Here is an 18,189-nt window from a genome sequence, read left to right as displayed (position 1 = left end):
TTCTTTACAGGTAATACATGAAAACTGCTGGTCCACAGAAACACTGAAATTATCACTACTTTAAAATTAAGTGTGTTTAATAAATGTTAAAATTATTATCAAGTTTTAAAAACTTACATGCTGTTGTGATTATAAAGAAAAGCAGACCAGGCCTTAGATATACATTAAGCACAGAAGATGCATGGTCCATTAAACAACTGAAATAGATCTTAAAAGTGGCATATGTATACTCCTACTATCAATGTAGTGTGTGCAATAATTTTCATTAAATATTTCTACATATTGTTGAAAAAGCATGGTCTAAGGTCCTTGTCCAGGTTAAGTTATATTCCCCAAAATATTTGCCTTTTAATAATATGGAAAAGGACTGGGGAATTCTAGGAAGATGGAGGCTGGAGCGCCCTTTTCCAAATGATTGATTGATCCCTTCTCCTTACTGATTTACTCTCTGGAGTATACAATAACTCTGAAAGACATCCTGACAGAGCCACCAGGGTACTAGAGAAAGATTTTTTGAGGATTCTTGGATTTTTCTCTTTTAATATTTTCTAATCCTTTTCTTTGTGTATTTCAACGATTGTGACTATTCTTACCCTGTTTTGCTTTGGACGTGTCAACATGGCATTCATGGGATGGAGAACAGAAGCAATTTTCCACATAGTTCAGCAAAATAAATATATATAAATATGTATATATATATTGCTGGTAAACTAACTGTGTCAGCTTTCTATTTAACATTTTCTAATAGAATCAAATTATTTGTGGTTGTTTCCCTGAGTAATCTCAAGGAATATTGCTTTATGATCACTCTTCTTTCTTCTTTCCTGGAAAGCTTAATATATTTATACAATATCATTTAAGCAAGATCTTAATACAAATACAAGTTTAAAATCAATTTTTCTCTCCTTTTAGGCCAAGAAACATACATTATTTGACTTTTCCCTTATCCTTTTCCATGTGTTCTAATGTTTTCTTAGCTTAAAAACCAAAACTACTTCTAAATTGCCTTACTTCTAACACTACTATTATCTTCATTTCCTTACATGATAATCTCATTGGGTGGGTGATTTATCTAAAATTATATCTACACTGTACCACAATATAACAGTCACTGATATTTTTAAAACACCTTCTGTAGGTCCTAATTCTACTTGTATTTTAAGATCTATTTCATTTGTCCCTTCTCTGGCAAACTGCTGCTGGGATCTCTCACTGAAGATGATCTCTGCCTCCCAATATAACTTCCAATGTGCTTTATCTATAACTTTTTATAAAATTTATTTTGTATCATAGAGTATGGCTATTTGGCTATTTTATAAATATCTACATAATCAGACTGTAAGCTCCTTGGGTACAAGATACCCATCTGATAATCTTTTTTATCACTCACATTTTCTACTATAGTTATCGATATATGAATATTGAATAAATGAATAAATGAATGATTAAATGTATGCAGATAAGTTTACATGCACACCTGTTGCCCTTACTTGATTCTTACCTCCTTGTACACCCAGAGTTTAAGCTAGCTGCTGGCATATAATAGACATTTAATAAATACCATTGAATGAAAAATGAAGCTAAGTGGCAAGACAGTGGCTTCTTCAAAAGGGTACCTTGCTTTTGGGTGGTGGGCTGTTTGTGCTCTTGTCTGTGTGAATGCTGGTAGGAGATACAGCAGCACCAAGGTTGCCTTGGGGTATGCCTGGCAGCTTCCCTCCTGGAGATACCTGCATTGCAGCTAGCTGGGCAGCATATAACTGCTACAGAAGAAAAAGAGAGAGAGAGAGGGAGAAAGAATACTATGAATAATAAAATAAACGTACCTTTCGGAAAGTACATATATTCAGATGTGGTATTTTTCCTATGAGTATTTTGTTTAGTGCACTGGAATATTTAAAGAAAGAAGCTGTCACCTCAGATTTCATTACTTTTTAGGGGAGAAATGACAGATACTACATATAAGTGATCTCACCTTCAGTATGTCCAAGGACTCAAAGCAAATAAGAGCCATCCATATTTACTTGATTCCAATGTCTATTGAAGGCAAGTATAACATATTATCTAGTTAAGAGCTCTTTATATTCTACTTTAAATTTACACAGTGTGTTCCAAAAGAATGCTTCATATACACAGTAATTTTCTACTATCCATATTGGTTCAAGCCCTGTAAGCCTCTTTCTTTGATTTCTTGAAATGGGCACCTGAAACAATTTTTCTGAGTGTTAGGTGGGTAGAAGTACAGAAAAGGCACTGAAAGGCAATGGAAAAAAAGTACTTGAAAAACACTGTCTGGTCAGTCTACCTACATTGATAAAAATTAACTGGATAGTTGCCAGAAGTTCACTTTACTTCATGATATATAAACACAGACAAATCTCCAATTATCTTGAGGATTAAGGTTTTAAAGAATACTGCCTAAAACACATATTCTTCCACTAAGCCATTATTTATTCTTATTAAATAAGCAATAAAAATTGTCCAAGTAATTAATAAAAGAAACATTTTACTTTGATAATGATAGCTGTATGATGTATTATCCTAAAACAAGGAAGTTGCCTTAAATTCAAATATTACATCAAATATTTAATTACTCTTTTCATCTTCCTTTCACACTTTGTTAAAATTTTAAATAACTACGTGAGAAAATAATTATTAAATAAATATATCATATATTTAAATTACTAAATATTTAATTGTATATTTAATATTAAATAAATTTTACACACACACACATATCCCAGTTTCTTATTTCTCATTTGTCTTGAGATTCCATGGATAGCGTTTACAATGCGAGCTAGAATTTCTACAATGAAGCAAGAAAAAAAGCTCTCAAGGAGAAGTACTGTGAAATAGTTATCTGGATTATCTTGATTTTTTTTCTGAAAGAGAAATTCCAAACGACAAAATTGCTCACGATAAGCCACAGATCCTGATTAGCAGTGTCTCTCTCTAAATAAAATAATGAAAACTGAAGACAGCACACATTTACGTGAAAATACACATACATAAGTCTCCAGATACTATAACCTAAATAAAAATACATTAAAGTTATCGATAAAAATTATGGCTTATTTTTATGCAAAGTAACGTAAAATATATCCCAGAGAAAACTAAAAAACCAGAAAAATATTTTTATATTAATAATTGTCTCACAAGGGTTTTATGTGTTGGAATAATTACATCTTTTCTTACCCCAGCCAACTGGAAAGAATAAAAATGATTGTCTTCAATTACATAAACATTAAAAGGATAATTCACTTCAAAAAGGAAGACTTGAGAGTTTACTATTTAAAGAAAAATGATCAGAATTGATCCATTTCTCCCATCTGTCTTAAAAATCTATGCATTATATCCTGCAATTTAAAAGGCACTTCTTTCTGGCATCATTCTAAACTACTTATAAAGTCTTTAAGAAAATAACCAATTATCCTAGGATATCACTTTACAGATTAAAACTCTGACCAGTAGAATGCGTGTACTAATATTGAATTTAAAAACTATATGTATTTTCACAAATTAACTAGATAACTATATTACATTTTATGAACTTCATATTGTATTCTTGTCTTTAAAAATGATTTCACTGGATATTATTACTAGAGAATAAAAATTCCTGTTACTGATTTGTTATACACTAAAAATGAAATTATTTTATAATTACTAATGACATGGAACATTACAATATCTGTGAGTAAAGAAAATGTGAACAAAACAGTTATTCAAAATTTAATTTTGATTCTTCATATTACTGACAAAATTATTGGTTATTTGTGTTATTTAGATATTTAAATAGCTTAACCAAGTAGCCATTAAATGTGATCCAATATTTAAATGTTAGGGACCAGAGACAGTCATAATTTCCAAAGAAATATAAGAACTACTATTAAAAATACAAGTATAAAAACTCTAAAATAGTTTATTGAATTGAAGGATTTAAAGGATGGAGAAGACACATATTTGGAAATAAAAGTTATACATATTCTTTCATCATCCAAATAAATATACTTTTACCCTTTTAAATATAGAATTAAGGTGTATCTGAGTTAAACTGTCCTAAAAGAAATGCTTTTGAGTTGAAAGGGAAGAAACATTTGTAAAAGAGATAGACCCAGCTGAATATGCTAATATTTCTATAATAACAGTATAATATCATTTGCCTTGCTGGTATTTCTACAGAATACAGAGACTTAATGTAATTTATGATGAGAATTTCATAAGCCTGCTATTCAGTTCGAGGATGGCTAACATGAGGTTGCTCTTCTCTCCCCCAAATTGCCCATAAACCCTTTCTCATATTTGGCTTCTGTGTAAGAGGACAAATTTTAGAATTACTCTTCTCCAACTGTGATCAGTTTTCCACTATTCCCACATCACTGCATTTTCCACCAAGCATATCAGATTTTCCTGGTTCATCAAGGTTTTGAAGTAGGGCCAGGAAATATCTATTTCAACACATTTTGTGTCATAGATATGTTTTCCTAAAAGTTATATTCTAACACAAAAGCAAAAATGAACCCCGTCTTAGAGAATTTTAACATACTTTGAGTCTGCTCAGATAAGATCAATCAGGAATTTTAATACTCTTGCATTCTAACTTGGCCATTTACAAGTTAATAGGAAATATCAGTAAAATTAAAGAAGCTGACAATAATTCTTCTATCTGGCTACATATGTAAGAGTGGATAATTTTTTTAAAATGCTACTGTGACTTATTTTAATTCACACTTTAAAAAAATTATGCTTTTTCTATCCATTAAAATATGTGTAGTGAATGACTTTAAAACAAATAAGCCAAGAAATGATGAACAGTTTCCTTCTTTTATTAAACGTTCTTGAAGCAAAATCAAGCCTAATAACAGGTGTCTGTCCTGAGTGACGTCTACAGTCACAGGACCATTGGTTGACCTTGTAGAGGGGAAAGGGGCATGAAATCTAGTGACTACTGGACGGCCACCTGAAGTAACAAGCATCTGGAGAACTATATAATCCACTTATGTTTGTACGTATGTAGGCCTGTATGTTTTAAAGTGAAAATCTGGTTAACATCTTTCTTTAAATAATAACAGATAAAACCCAAAGTTAAACATAAGGTATATTATGATGAATGTATTTTTATGATGGTGAAGTTGTCTAAAACATTGAAAACAAACAGATGACACTAAACAAACTGATGACACTAAACATAAAAGGCTGAGCTAAGCCAGGTGTGGTGGCTCACAGCTGTAATCTCAGCACTTTGGGAGGCAGAGACAGGAGGACTGCTTGAGCCCAGGAGTTTGAGACCAGCCTGGGCAACATAGTGAGACCTCGTCTCAAAAAAAAAAAAAAAAAAAAAAAAAAAGGCTGAGCTGAAAGAGAACACTCATTTCATTAGTTTAACCAGACTCACAGTATCTTAGCCTCGCAGAATAACAGAATAACTTGACTCTTACCTTGAAACTAATGTGTTAGGGATTGGATGTGATCTCTAAAACTTCACAACTCCTCAGAGCTTTCCAGTCTTTCTATTGCTTAAAACATTGCATTATCATTCTCTTTCACTACCCTCATACCTATACCTCCTTTAGACAATGAGTTTTTAAGGAAACAATTACAAATGATTAGGTTAGAATCTATCATTGATTACTTCGTGTCTTCCTGGTACTCAAAGTTCATAGATATGTTTTTACATACATGTATATAAATATAAGCAACTCTCATTTTTGTCTCAAATTGCTCCATAACCTAGATTTTTGTCTCTTCAACATTTTAAGCTCCTTGAAAGATCATGATTTCTACTTCTAATGGAAAACTTAAAAAGCAAGAGCTTTGGACAAGGCAGAACTGAATTCTAATTGCAGCTCTAAGCCATGTGACCTTGGGGAACTTCTCTGAGCCACATTCCTTAATCTGTAAATTCAGGGATAAATGAAATTGACCTTATAAGGGTACTGTGAGAAATGAATCACATGATGTGTACAAAACACTTAGGATAGCACATGGTAGAGAATGCCTGATCAATAAAAAATAGTTATAATTATTAATGGATTAAATACACAAAGTAAGAAACTAGGCAACATATATGTGCTGACTCTGGACTGTTTTGGTATAGCAGAGGAGAGTGAAAGTGTACAAACATAGTTTCTGCCTTAAGTCAAGACTGATAAACAGAAAACAATCAGACTATAAGTATACTGTAACTGTATGTCACTGTTGAAGGTCTTAAGAGAGAAGAAATGCATCAGTGCGTTCAGGTATGTTTTCGTAGAACAGACGGAGTTAAGGTGGACGTAGAAAAAGGAGATGGCATTCTAGGAAGGGAGTACAATTAAAAGAAAGGCTGAGAGCAGGAATGAGCTAGTTGCTGCAAGAGAAATACAGAGATTGGTGTGGAACAGTGAGTGGTAGAAAGGACAATGCATACATAGCCATGTTAGAGGAAAATAACGTTAGTTTTGTAAGCTACATTCACCTTATGGAAGCTTTTGAAACATAAGCAAAAGAGTTCTAATTGAATATGTAGTAGAGAAAGCCACTGACTGAGAGCAATTTATATGATGTTTTTTAGCTAGAATATTGATAAGACAGAAATATCAGCTATGAAATTATCAACATTTAACAGTGATAATTCTGATCGTAAGAACTTGAATTGCAGTAACAGTTGTGAAATGAAGATGGAAAAAATAATTTCAAGTTCATAGCATAGTGGGCACATAAAAATTGCCAATTAACTGGGGAAAAGACAAGACAAACAGAGGAACAGGATGATAATACAATTTATATGAAATCTTCATAAGTATGTAAGTAATCTCACCTATCATCTATTCTCATTTGTGTATATTCATCATTTATCCTTTTAAGAAAGCCAAAACACATATACTATATTTTTCTTTTATTTCTTTATTTCCTTCTTGACAAAGGAAGTATTAATTCACACAGAGAGGATTTCCCTGAATGACTAGATCCATTCAATCATGAACTTCCCCTAAAGTGTGGCTCATTAAAACACTTTTAAAAAATTATGAAAAGTGTGATGTTCTCCACCACCGACAATATAAGCTTGAATTGTATCTAATTTATTCAAGTCTAATCAGTAGTTTTTCTTATAATTTATTATTATGTGCACCAAATCACTACTGGGCAGTGGGCTGGCAGTTCATTAACGGGCATTCTTTCTGCTCATCTCTAATGGCCCACTATGGGGCCAGAAAAGGTCTGGTAGGATAACAGATATTTTAACTTATACTAATTAATTATTGCTATTTTGGGGAAAAAAATAGTATAATTGTATTTGGATGACATAGCTTTTATACTATGGTTAGAATCAATAGTGTTAAATCAATCAAGCTTTTATATGAAGATACCCATAAAAATACCTTGAACAAGTACTTTTCAGTGTGAGGAGTACAGAAATTCTATAAACAGTTTATTTAAATTCTAAGCTAGTCTATTTCATTAATTCCTAGAGGTGGTAAATTCTTGCAACTTTTCAGTAATAGGTTACTTTCCCCAAATTGCTAAAAACACAACTTCTGTCATTGACTACTAGTCCACTGTCTAACTGCCATCTGGAGTATCTGGATTCAGTGCATTAGGCACTGACAAAAATATCTATCAAGATTTATTGCCCCAAACCATTTACTGACCAGTAAACTCCTTGAAGGCAGAGATTATGTCCCTGCTAATCAATGCTTTATCAGAAAATCTTAAAAACAAGGAACAGTAAAATTGAACAAATGCAGAAAATGACATGTAAAATACTATTAATATAGATCTCTTGTACATATTTAATATATTTCATAATAATAGTGACTATACATAAAACAAATTTTTAAAATCCAAAATGAATTTGGCATGCTTGTACAATCCAAAGAATTAGAAAGAAAGGCTCATTAGTAATATAGACAAAATTCACATTCATTCACTCATTTCATTTGCTTGAGAGGAAAAAAATAGGAATTTAAATCTTATCAGCATAAAAACAAAATAAATGAATACCCTCATTGTGGTCATAATCATAACAGTAACTGAATGTCTATTTGCAAAATAAATACCAAAAATGGGTGAAGATTATTTGAAAAAAGTTAAAAGTATCTTTTCAAAAGACTACAGAACCAAGAGTTGAAGCATATGGATATTCTGAAATATTTTGGAAAAGACAGATGACAAATGCCTTCTTTTTGATAAATAAATATACACGATTTACTTGCTGAATCTTAAATATTTGTTATTTAGAGAGTAAAAGATATTTAGTAGGAGTTATGGTTGCTGGTAGGTATAAGCTGTTTCTTCGGGATCCTTTTAGTTTGCTCAAAGTTTAATTTTCTATTTTTAAATATTATTATTTGACCAATATCTCCTCTTTCCCCCTTGCCTTCTACCCTGGATTCTACTCTCTACTTCCATGAGTTTGACTGTCTTAGATTCCACAGGTAAATGAGATCACATGGTATTTGTCTTTCTGTGCCTTGCTTATTTCACTTAACAGAATATCCTTCAGGTTTATCCATGTTTTCACAAATAACAGGATTTTTTTTTCAAGTCTGAAAAGTATTCCATTGCGTGTGTGTGTGCATGTGTGTGTGTGTATATATATATATCTCAGATTTTCTGTATGCATTCATCTACTGATGGACAATAAGGTTGATTCCATGTCTTGGTTATCGTAAATAATGCTGCAATCAACATTGGAGTACAGATATCTCTTCAACATGCTGATTTCATTTCCTTTGGATACATGCCCAGAAGCGGGATTGCTGGATCTTTCATTTTTATTTTAACTGGGATCTTGCTACAGGTCTCCCTTTTGTGTGCCCAGGCAATCTGGATAAAGGCACAGGAGAGAGAGATGATGCCATATACAGTCACTTACCCAGGAGCCAGCAGCATATGACAGTGTATGGTTTGATCCAACTATTTTCCTTTACTTCAGGCATGGATTAGGAGATGGAGATATTTTGACCTTATTGTGAAGACAGTGCAAAATAAGTTATGTCCACCATCCTCTCTCTACCCTTACTCTCCCCCTGTTCATCCTCCCTACATTTATTCTCCCCAAATCACCAACTTCATTAAACTTCATAGGAAAGCTGGGCGCGAAAGGCATTTTAAATTAAAAAAAAAAACAAAACATTAAGATTACAACTGAAATATCTTTCTTAAATACTGTATGATAAAACATACTGATTCCTAAAGATAATTTGTGAACTTTTTACACTGTCATTATCTGAATGGAGAGTGATAAGAGCATGCATACCATTTAATACTGTTTTTGTGAAACTGTTTAAAATTATTTTTATAAGTATTATCCTTTTTTCCAAGTGTAATCTCATATCAAACACCAGTATATAAAACAGAGAAAGGAGAGATATGCCATAAATGAAGATAAATAAATTTTACTTATTTTTAATATATTTTATTGATATACATTAGATGTATATATTTTGAGGGTACATGTGATAATTTGATACATTCATATAATCCAAGTCAGGTAACTGAGATTTTTAAGTATTTTATTAAAACATGACCAATGAGATTGTTTAGTTCACCCCAAGAGTTTGAGTAGGCATAAGGAAAAAGCTGTAATCCTTTTTCATCCTCAGTGATAAAGTCCTCACTCAAAAATAAACAGCTGTCACTTCTAAAATTGCACATAAGCAAATATATAGACTTAACATTTTCTAAAAGAACATTATAGAGCTAAACTCTTGCTGATTAATAGCACCTCCCAGGTCAAATACACATATAAAAATGGAAGATTTCTTTTCAGTCCAGGGTTTGAAATGTGGCAAGAACAATTAACATATATGCAATGTGTTAAATATTTGGAATAGAGATTTTAAAATATATCTCATCTATTATGATTTAAAAAAATAGTTGAATATGAATTGTTAAAGTTTAAATAAAACCTAAAAAGATATATACTATATATATTTGATGGAAAAGTATTTGTTTATTTCTTCTTTCTTTTTCTGTTTTTAAGAGGAGGAACAGGGAATATCATTTGTGAGGAAAAATTCAGAAAGCAATTTCAAGGCTCCGTAAGTGTTATCTTTATAGCTTAATTTCAGCTTCTTAATGTAACTTAAATGTGGAGTTTAAAGAGAAACTAATGTACTGGAGAAAATCTTTCAAAACACAGCAGCATGTTTCAGTGTGAATAAATTTGCTTTGCCCATTATTTTTCATAATGTTTTTTCACAGAAAATTATCATAGCAACTTGAGTTTAAACATGGACTTTCCCTAACACTGTCAGCATTTCTTTTGCATGTTCTTCAAGTGTAATGCATGAAAACCAGGATAGGCCTTAAATGTGCTGAATACCGGGACAAAAGTACAGATAGGAACTCACATGTCGAAGGTATAAAAATTTATAATTCGTAAGTCAATGAACTGTCTAATTAAATATGTTTCATTCTCCCGTCTTGACAAACCTATTTTCAAAATGACCTGGATGCAAATCAAAAGCAGAAGAGCTACTGCTTCACACCCATTAGAACGACTACTATCGAAAAAAGAAAAAAAAAAGGCACCAGAAAATAACAAATGCTGGCAAGGATGTGGAGGAATTGGAAACTTGTACATCGCTGATGGGACTGTGCAATGCTCCTGCCACTGTGAAAAATAATATGGTGGTTCCTCAAAAAATTAAAGATAGAATTACTATATAACCTGGCAATTTTACTTTTGGTCATACACAAAAAAGAATTGAAAGCAAGATCTCAAAAAGATATCTGTACACCCATGTTCACAGCAGAATTATTCACCATAGCCCAAAGGTAGAAACAATTCAAATGTCTATTGACAGATGAATGGATAAACAAAATGTGCTATATACACACAATGAATTATTATTCAGGCTTAGAAAGAAATGAAATTCTGACACATGGTACAACATGGATAAACCTTAAAGGAATTATGCAATGCTAAGCAAATAAGCCACTTACCAAATAACAAATATAGTATGATTCCACTTATATGAATTACCTAGAGAAATTAAATTCATAGAGACGGAAAGCAGAATGGTGGTTGTCAGGGGCTCGGGGGAGGCAGGAATTAGGAAGTTAGTGCTTAATGACTATGGACCTTCAGTTTGGAAATCTGGAGGACAGGTTTGAATTCAGAATTCTTGGTCTCCTTGCAGCTCCATGTTAAAACCTGGTGGCCCAAGGACAGCAGGTTTGGGCCTGCGCCTATGTCCCTCCTCTTCCCACCCCTAGCTCCATTCAAGAGACAAGGAATGGCTTCTGTCCTAAATAGGCTCATCGTCTTGACTTCAACTGACTTGTAAAGAGCTTCTGAAGCGGGGGCCAGGATCTGACATGGCTGCAGTCCTGCTACATATGTCCTCAAGGAAATGCAGGATGAAGTTAAAATGCAAGAATATTCCAGGCAGAAGGAACATAACATGCAAAGCCATAAAGTTAACCTTCAAATCAACCAACAAAATATGTTTATTAGCATTTAAGACTTTTCTGTACACAACAGAAGACCTTCCTCTCCCTTTTTGAAATAACACATTCCTTTTACTTCTCTTTGGCCAGATGTGAGGTAAAGCTATTTTGTTGTCCCCACTACTGGGGCAATGCTGGAAGAGACTGTAGAAAAAGATACCTGGTTTCTTTCACTTAGCGTAACATTTTTGAACTCCCTCCAAGGTGTGGCATGTATCGGTAGCCTGTTATTGTATTGTTGAGAAGTACTTATTTGCGTGGGTGTATAATATTTGTTTATCCATTTGTCTAGTTGATGGATAGTTGGATGATTTTTTTCCAATTTTCCAGTGAATAATCCTGCTATGAACATTCCTGCACAAGTTTTTGTGTGTTTTCATTTCTCCTGCTTATCCATGTCCTAGGATTGGATTTGTTGAGTAATGTGGTATCTTCATGTTTATCTTCTAAGGAAATTGTCAGACTTTTCTGAAGTGGCTGAACCATCTTTCATTTCCTTAGCTACATATGAGGATTCCAGTTTCTCTATATTTTCTTTTTTTTTTTTTGAAACAGAGTCTCACTCTGTCGCCCAGGCTGGAGTGCAGTGGCACGATCTTGGCTCACTGCAACCTCCGTCTCCCGGGTTAAAGCAATTCTCCTGTCTCAGCCTCCTGAGTAGCTGGGATTACAAGTGTGCACCACCGCACCCAGCTAATTTTTTTGTATTTTTAGTATAGATGGGGTTTCACCATGTTGGTCACGATGTTCTCTAACTCCTGACCTCGTGATCCACCCGCTTTGGCCTCCCAAAGTGCTGGGATTACAGGCGTGAGCCACCGCACCCGGCCTTATATTTTCATCAATACTTGGTATTGTCTTTTTAATTATAACTATTTTAGCAGGTGTGAAGTGGTATCTCGTTGTAGTTTTAATTTTCATTTCTCTAATGATGTTGAGCATCTTTTCATGTACTTATTAGCCATTCCTGTCTTTTTTGGTAAAATATGCATTCATATCTTTTGCTTTTTTTAAAAAAATTAAGCTGTCTTATTATTGAGTTGTAAGAATTACTTATATACTTGAATATTAAATTTTTTAATTTTAGGTCCAGGGGTACATGTGCAGGCTTGTTATACAGGTAAACTTGTGTTGGGGGAATTGTTGCGTAGATTATTTTGTCACCCAGATATTAAGCCTAGTACCCAATTGTTACTTTTTCTGCTCTTCTCCCTCTTCCCATTCTCTACCTTCAAATAGGCCCCAGTGACTGTTGTTCCCCTCTGTGTGTTCGTAAGTTCTTATCATTTAGCTCTCACTTATAGGTGAGAACATGCAGTATTTAGTTTTCTCTTCCTGTGCTAGTTTGCTAATGATAATGGCCTCCAGCAGTTGCATTTATGTTCCTGCAAAAGACACGATCCCATTCTTTTTTATGGCTGTATAGTATTCCATGGTGTGTACGTACCACATTTATCCAATTTGTATTTCTTTAGGTATATGCCCAGTAATGGGATTGTATTTATATCCTGTAATGTGTTTTACGAATTGAGCTGTCTTATTATTGAGTGGTAAAACTTCTTTATATATTTGAATTTGACTTTAAAGGGTAAAACCTATCAGAGAGACTGTGCAAGAGTCCAGTTTAATAGTACTATATAGCTATTATCAAAATATTCATAATAATAAACAATATAATGGGGGAAAAAGGTAATACAAATAGATAGTTTCCTCTCAAATGAATTTTTTATACACTTACACAAAAAGTAATTTTTTATTCTTTAATTTTCAAAAATCCTAACAGAGAAGAAGTACAACGAGGGTTCTAAAGGGATGTGTGTTCTTTGTATCCGTTAAAGAATACTGGGCATGCCTAGGTAGGACTCTGAACATTGATGACTTTCATTAACCACTAAGGTGACTCCTGGAAAAAATGAAGAGTAGACAGGGCTGACAGCCAGCTCTCAGGACTGAGACTCTTGGTCAAACCTGAGTGGAAAGGGTCAGGGGTAGGGAATAGATGGAAAGAGTTCTCGGCTAACCTCCTAAGTGGTTAACCCACAGAAGTGGGTGGAGGCTGGGACTGTGAAACATTTCCCCTGTTGCTTCCCCAGTTCTATCACAGACCATAGGGGAAAAGTGATTGGGGAAAGGTGCCTAGAGGAAGGCGGGAAGGGTTGTCACTTAATTTCCAGTCTAGAGTCCCAGTTGGGGAAGAATTCATCCTGAAGGGAGTAAGGAAGGGTATACTAAGGACTATACTCACTGGGAGGAGCAACTTCACATACACATCATCTGAGAGATTTAAAATCTTTTGTATTTGTACACAAATTCTAATGAAACTTGATGGCAAGCAAAAATGTATTACAGTGCAAGAATGAACAAACTCAGACTTGCTACAGATTTGTCCATATGAAGGAGAGCTAATAGCTGTTATGTCAGTGGAGCATAATTTAAAAAATGAAGTTGCAGTTGTTGGGTGTATAAGGGTCTGAATTATCAGGTCAAGCAAGAAAATGACTTGAGTGGACAAAGGCCTCAAAAGGCTGAAGAGTTAGTTGGTATCACCAGAGGTTAGTGACTGGCTGCTGAGGCTCAAGCCTGTAATCCCAGAACTCTGAGAGGCCAAGGTGGGAGGATCACTTGAGGGCAGGAGTTTGAGAAGAGCCTGGGCAACATAGTGAAACCCCATTTCAACAAAAACTTAAAAATAAAATAAAATTAGCTGGGTATAATGGCATGTGCAATCCTAGTTACTTAGGATGCTGAGACAGGGGGATTGCTTGAGCCCAGCAGTTCAAGGCTGCAGTGAGCTGTGATTGTGGCACTGCACTCCAGGCCTGGGCAATAGAACAAGACTCTGTTTCAAGAAAAAAAAAAAAAAAAAGAAGATTGATGGCAGGAGGATAAGCCATCAGGGGAAAAATGTTACCAACTTCAGAAATGAAATTTTCTGCCTTCAGAGAAAACAGGTGAGCCACTGGGAAGCATGCTTGGTGAAATAGGGGACTTGGAGGTGTGGGCTCCAAGGCATAAATTATTATTATGACCCACACTTCTTTGAAAATATCACTCTTGCCTGATATAACTTGGAAAAGCACGGATACAAAAGTAAATAATTACATCTGGCTATAGTTTGGGTTTTACTGTTAAAAAGCTATAGTGAAGACATGTACAGAAGATATAATGTAATTTATTTAAAGCTGCTATCACCAAATATTAATAATACATAGACAATCTTGATTTTTCTATTCCAAATTCAGTCTTACTCTGTGTGATCGTTGGATGGAATACGAAGCTATCAGTGAGGGGTGGAGTGTTAGGAGGGTGTGAAGATAGCATCCTGTTAAAAATTAAAGATACATTTGAACTTACTTAAATCTTAAGACCTTTTTCACAGGTATGATGCTCTCATGCTGTCTCTGTTACACTGCAGATACTAAAGCCTATAAATAAGAAACACTTCAAATGTACGGGGTTTTAAAAGGCTTTCTTCATTACATACCAATAAACTTAAACAGCTAGAAAAAAAACATTTTGACTTTTATAATTGAAGCAGTTCCTTAAAGAACCAGATATATTTTGTGAGAGTCATGTAAGAACACCCCAACTGATAGTTCCTCTTTCGCTCCCTCCCTCCCTGTATTTCTACTCCATAAGCCATCTTCGTGTACTGCACAGTAATCCATTACAATATGTTCCAACATCTGCCTCCCCATATGATGTATGACCTATTCGATTGACCCTTTTTATGCCGCTCCAGACTTGCTGTTCATTACTGTGGGAGGATGAACACTCTGCATCTATTCCTGAGGTCACCAACCAGCAAATACATCTCCATTTGGCAAGGTAAGAAGGACACTGGCTGGAAGGCTCTTCAGATCTCTTTATGTATCAGTGATTATAATTATATCTTTAATTAGTTTAATTTAGGGAAAAATATTGCTGAAATTCCCTTCAAAGCAACAGTAAGAAGAGAAATCCTTGTTCATCAGGAGAAAAATATCTGTTGCTACTAAATTTCATTATTTAATTTGGGTATTATGAGAATTACAGTATTATCAGAAAGAGTTCTAAAGCAAACACTTGTCTTTGGCTAAGTTCATATTTGTGAAATCATTTTTCAATGTATCCCAATAGATTGGGGGGTAGTAATCAAGCCATTTTTAAATAGCATTCTAACTCAGTATAAAGACAATTTGAGTCATTTCATATTAAATTAGGCTATATATTATTTTGTATGTCATAAAAACATACTTCCAGAGTACACACTTGCTGGAGGCTTGCAAATACTTGAAACACATACGGGGAAGAAGTACAAGAACCACGATTTTCTCCATGACTATGATATGTTAATCATTTTGCTAGAAGCTTGCATACTATTTCAGGGATCACAACAACTTTGTGAGTTTGGTAAGAGGAAAAATGAATTGAACAGTGGTTCAATAACTTGCCAAAGGTTAAACAACTTGTAGTATCAGAAGTCCAAGTAACCCTGAAATTCTTCTGTGATGTAATGCTTCTATGGGAAAATACTTTCCAGGTAAAATGTTATATGATTAAATTCATCTCTTTTGCAGTGGGATAGAGGTGGAATCCCCCACCTGCTGGCCAGTGAAAATCTGAGTCAAAAATAATAGTTTCCAAGGCCAAGGGTTAAAGGCTTCAAGAGTGAAAGACTTCTTGAGTCAGTAGTAACAGAACTCAACGCTTCCTGAAGAAACCACAAAGTCACTTAAGTTTACTATTATTGTTGTTGTTTTGGTTGCTGTTTTGTTTTGCTGTTATTACTAACAAACAACACATATGAGAGGTTTTAAAAAAGGACTGCTTCCCATGGATTCCTCTCTTACTTTTTTCTTCCTCCTTCCCTCGTAAACCTTTAAGATTAAGAAAGTATCAGGTACAAATATTAGTTTTGGTTCTTTGAGTATATAAATTATGCTAAATAAAACTACATTTCAGGGGAAATCTGGACAGAGAATAACAGCAGCAATAATAATCATAATAGCTGAAGTTTACAGAGTGCTTACTGTGAGACATGTCCATGTCATATCTCTTGGAACCTTCTCAACAACCTTAGGAAATAGTATTCTTTTTATTTTATGGAGCAGGACATTGAGGCCAAGAGAGAGTAAAAGTCATCTGTCCAAAGTTGCATAGGTAAGACATCAAGCTGAAGTTGGAATCCAAATCTTTTTGACTTTTTACAGAGCTCTTAACTCTTAGCCTATGTCTTAGGAATCTATTTTCTGGTCATTTTAATACAGTAGAAGGGTTTGTGTGCTCTGAAACAAAGAGTTAGACAAACCTGGGAAGGGTAATTCAGAAAACACCTCTTATGGAGGCTGGATCTTCTGATAAAAGCGATAGTATTGGGGACGCAGAACAAGAAAGAAATGTGAAGTGTCCAACGGGAAATTTTTCCTGGTATCTTTCATCCGTTTACGTCCTTTTGGCTACTGCCAGTAAAAAGCGCTTCAGTTTAGTTTTCTTCTCAATTTGATACTTACTTTAACCATTTAAATAATTGTAGGAAACAAGGTAATGAAATATGGAGAAAGCTGTTAATACTTCTTATTATCTTTTATCATTCATGCTTTTATTCATTGAAAAAAATTATAAAGTACCGATTTCATGCTAGGTCTTTAGCTCCCTAGATCTTACATAGAACAAGAAAGCCATCAATGAAATAATTACACAAATGAAAAGTAAAATCCCAAATGTGCAAAATTTGGTGCTCTAAGAGCATGCAAGCGAGAGCTACACTACAGGCAGGCAAATCAGGGAAGACTTTCCTGTAACTATGAATACTTGGAGGTCAGAAGGATGAGCTGATATAATTACACACATACAGGAGGAAAAAAGACTGGCAGAAAAACTACATGCTGGGAGGAAACATGACAAGTTCATAGTATCAGAAAGAAGCCAGTGAGATGTAGTGCAGTGGGAGAGGTGTCTACAAAGGTAGATGGGAATATATCGTAATTTAATAAGAGGAACGACAGAATTAGATTTATATTCCTACAAAATTAGTCTAGACATAATATGGAGAATAGACTTGGAGGGTTTGCTTCACCTACAACCCATTTTTAATTGAAGTAATGTCTGCCTAATCACATTTTTACAGATTTAAAATTGATTTAAAATTGATTATAGAATAAATCTGTATATATAATTTTCAACATTCTGAGCCTCATCTTTATTTAAATATTTGCTCTTTGTTGTATAATTTATACGAAGAATTAATCGAATAAAACTATGCTTTGAGTAAATTCATGGTGGCCAACCTCAATTTTTCTAGACCATTTGAAAAAGAAAAAGGTATAGAAAAATGAGTCCTTTTCACTACCCCAACACATATAACTCATAAGTCAATTAAAATAACAATAACACACTCCAATAGCACTTTGCATTTACAATTCATTTTTACTTTCATTGGCTTTTTTGATCACAATAGGCTTCATTTTCAATTGCACAGGACTTATTTCTCATGTACCAACGAAGCAGTACAGAGAAACAATTCTTAACTTCTGCTCTCCTGCCTTAAATTGATGCATTCATTTAATAAATATTTATTGGGGACCTATTATGTGCCAAGCACTACTCTAAATAATTAGAAAATATCAGTAAAAACTATCTCTGCTTTCATGAAAGGATTTTTAAACTTTTTCCCAAGAAGACTTGTAAGAATTTAATCTTTATTTGTCACATAGTTGTTTAATATTTCTCTATTTGACACTACATATTAGCTATGATTATTATAATTGAGAA

The 18,189-nt window shown here is 34.0% G+C and overlaps 1 protein-coding gene across 6 annotated transcripts in view; it reads right to left on the bottom strand.

Moving 5' to 3' along the window:
• Window positions 1-18,189, bottom strand: part of SOX5 (SRY-box transcription factor 5) — a 753,263-nt gene that overhangs the window by 73,453 nt on the left and 661,621 nt on the right. For all 6 annotated transcript variants that reach the window (XM_030804393.1, XM_030804395.1, XM_030804392.1 and 3 more), the window contains one exon: window positions 1,617-1,763. In XM_030804393.1, coding sequence (XP_030660253.1) covers window positions 1,617-1,763 — 147 coding nt within the window. The remainder of the gene's footprint in view (window positions 1-1,616; window positions 1,764-18,189) is intronic.

The sequence above is a fragment of the Nomascus leucogenys genome, chromosome 23 (genome assembly GCF_006542625.1).
Source record: "Nomascus leucogenys isolate Asia chromosome 23, Asia_NLE_v1, whole genome shotgun sequence".
NCBI classification, from domain to species: domain Eukaryota; kingdom Metazoa; phylum Chordata; class Mammalia; order Primates; family Hylobatidae; genus Nomascus; species Nomascus leucogenys.
Note: the sequence above shows the minus strand (reverse complement) of the source record. Positions and strands in the feature narration are given on the sequence as shown.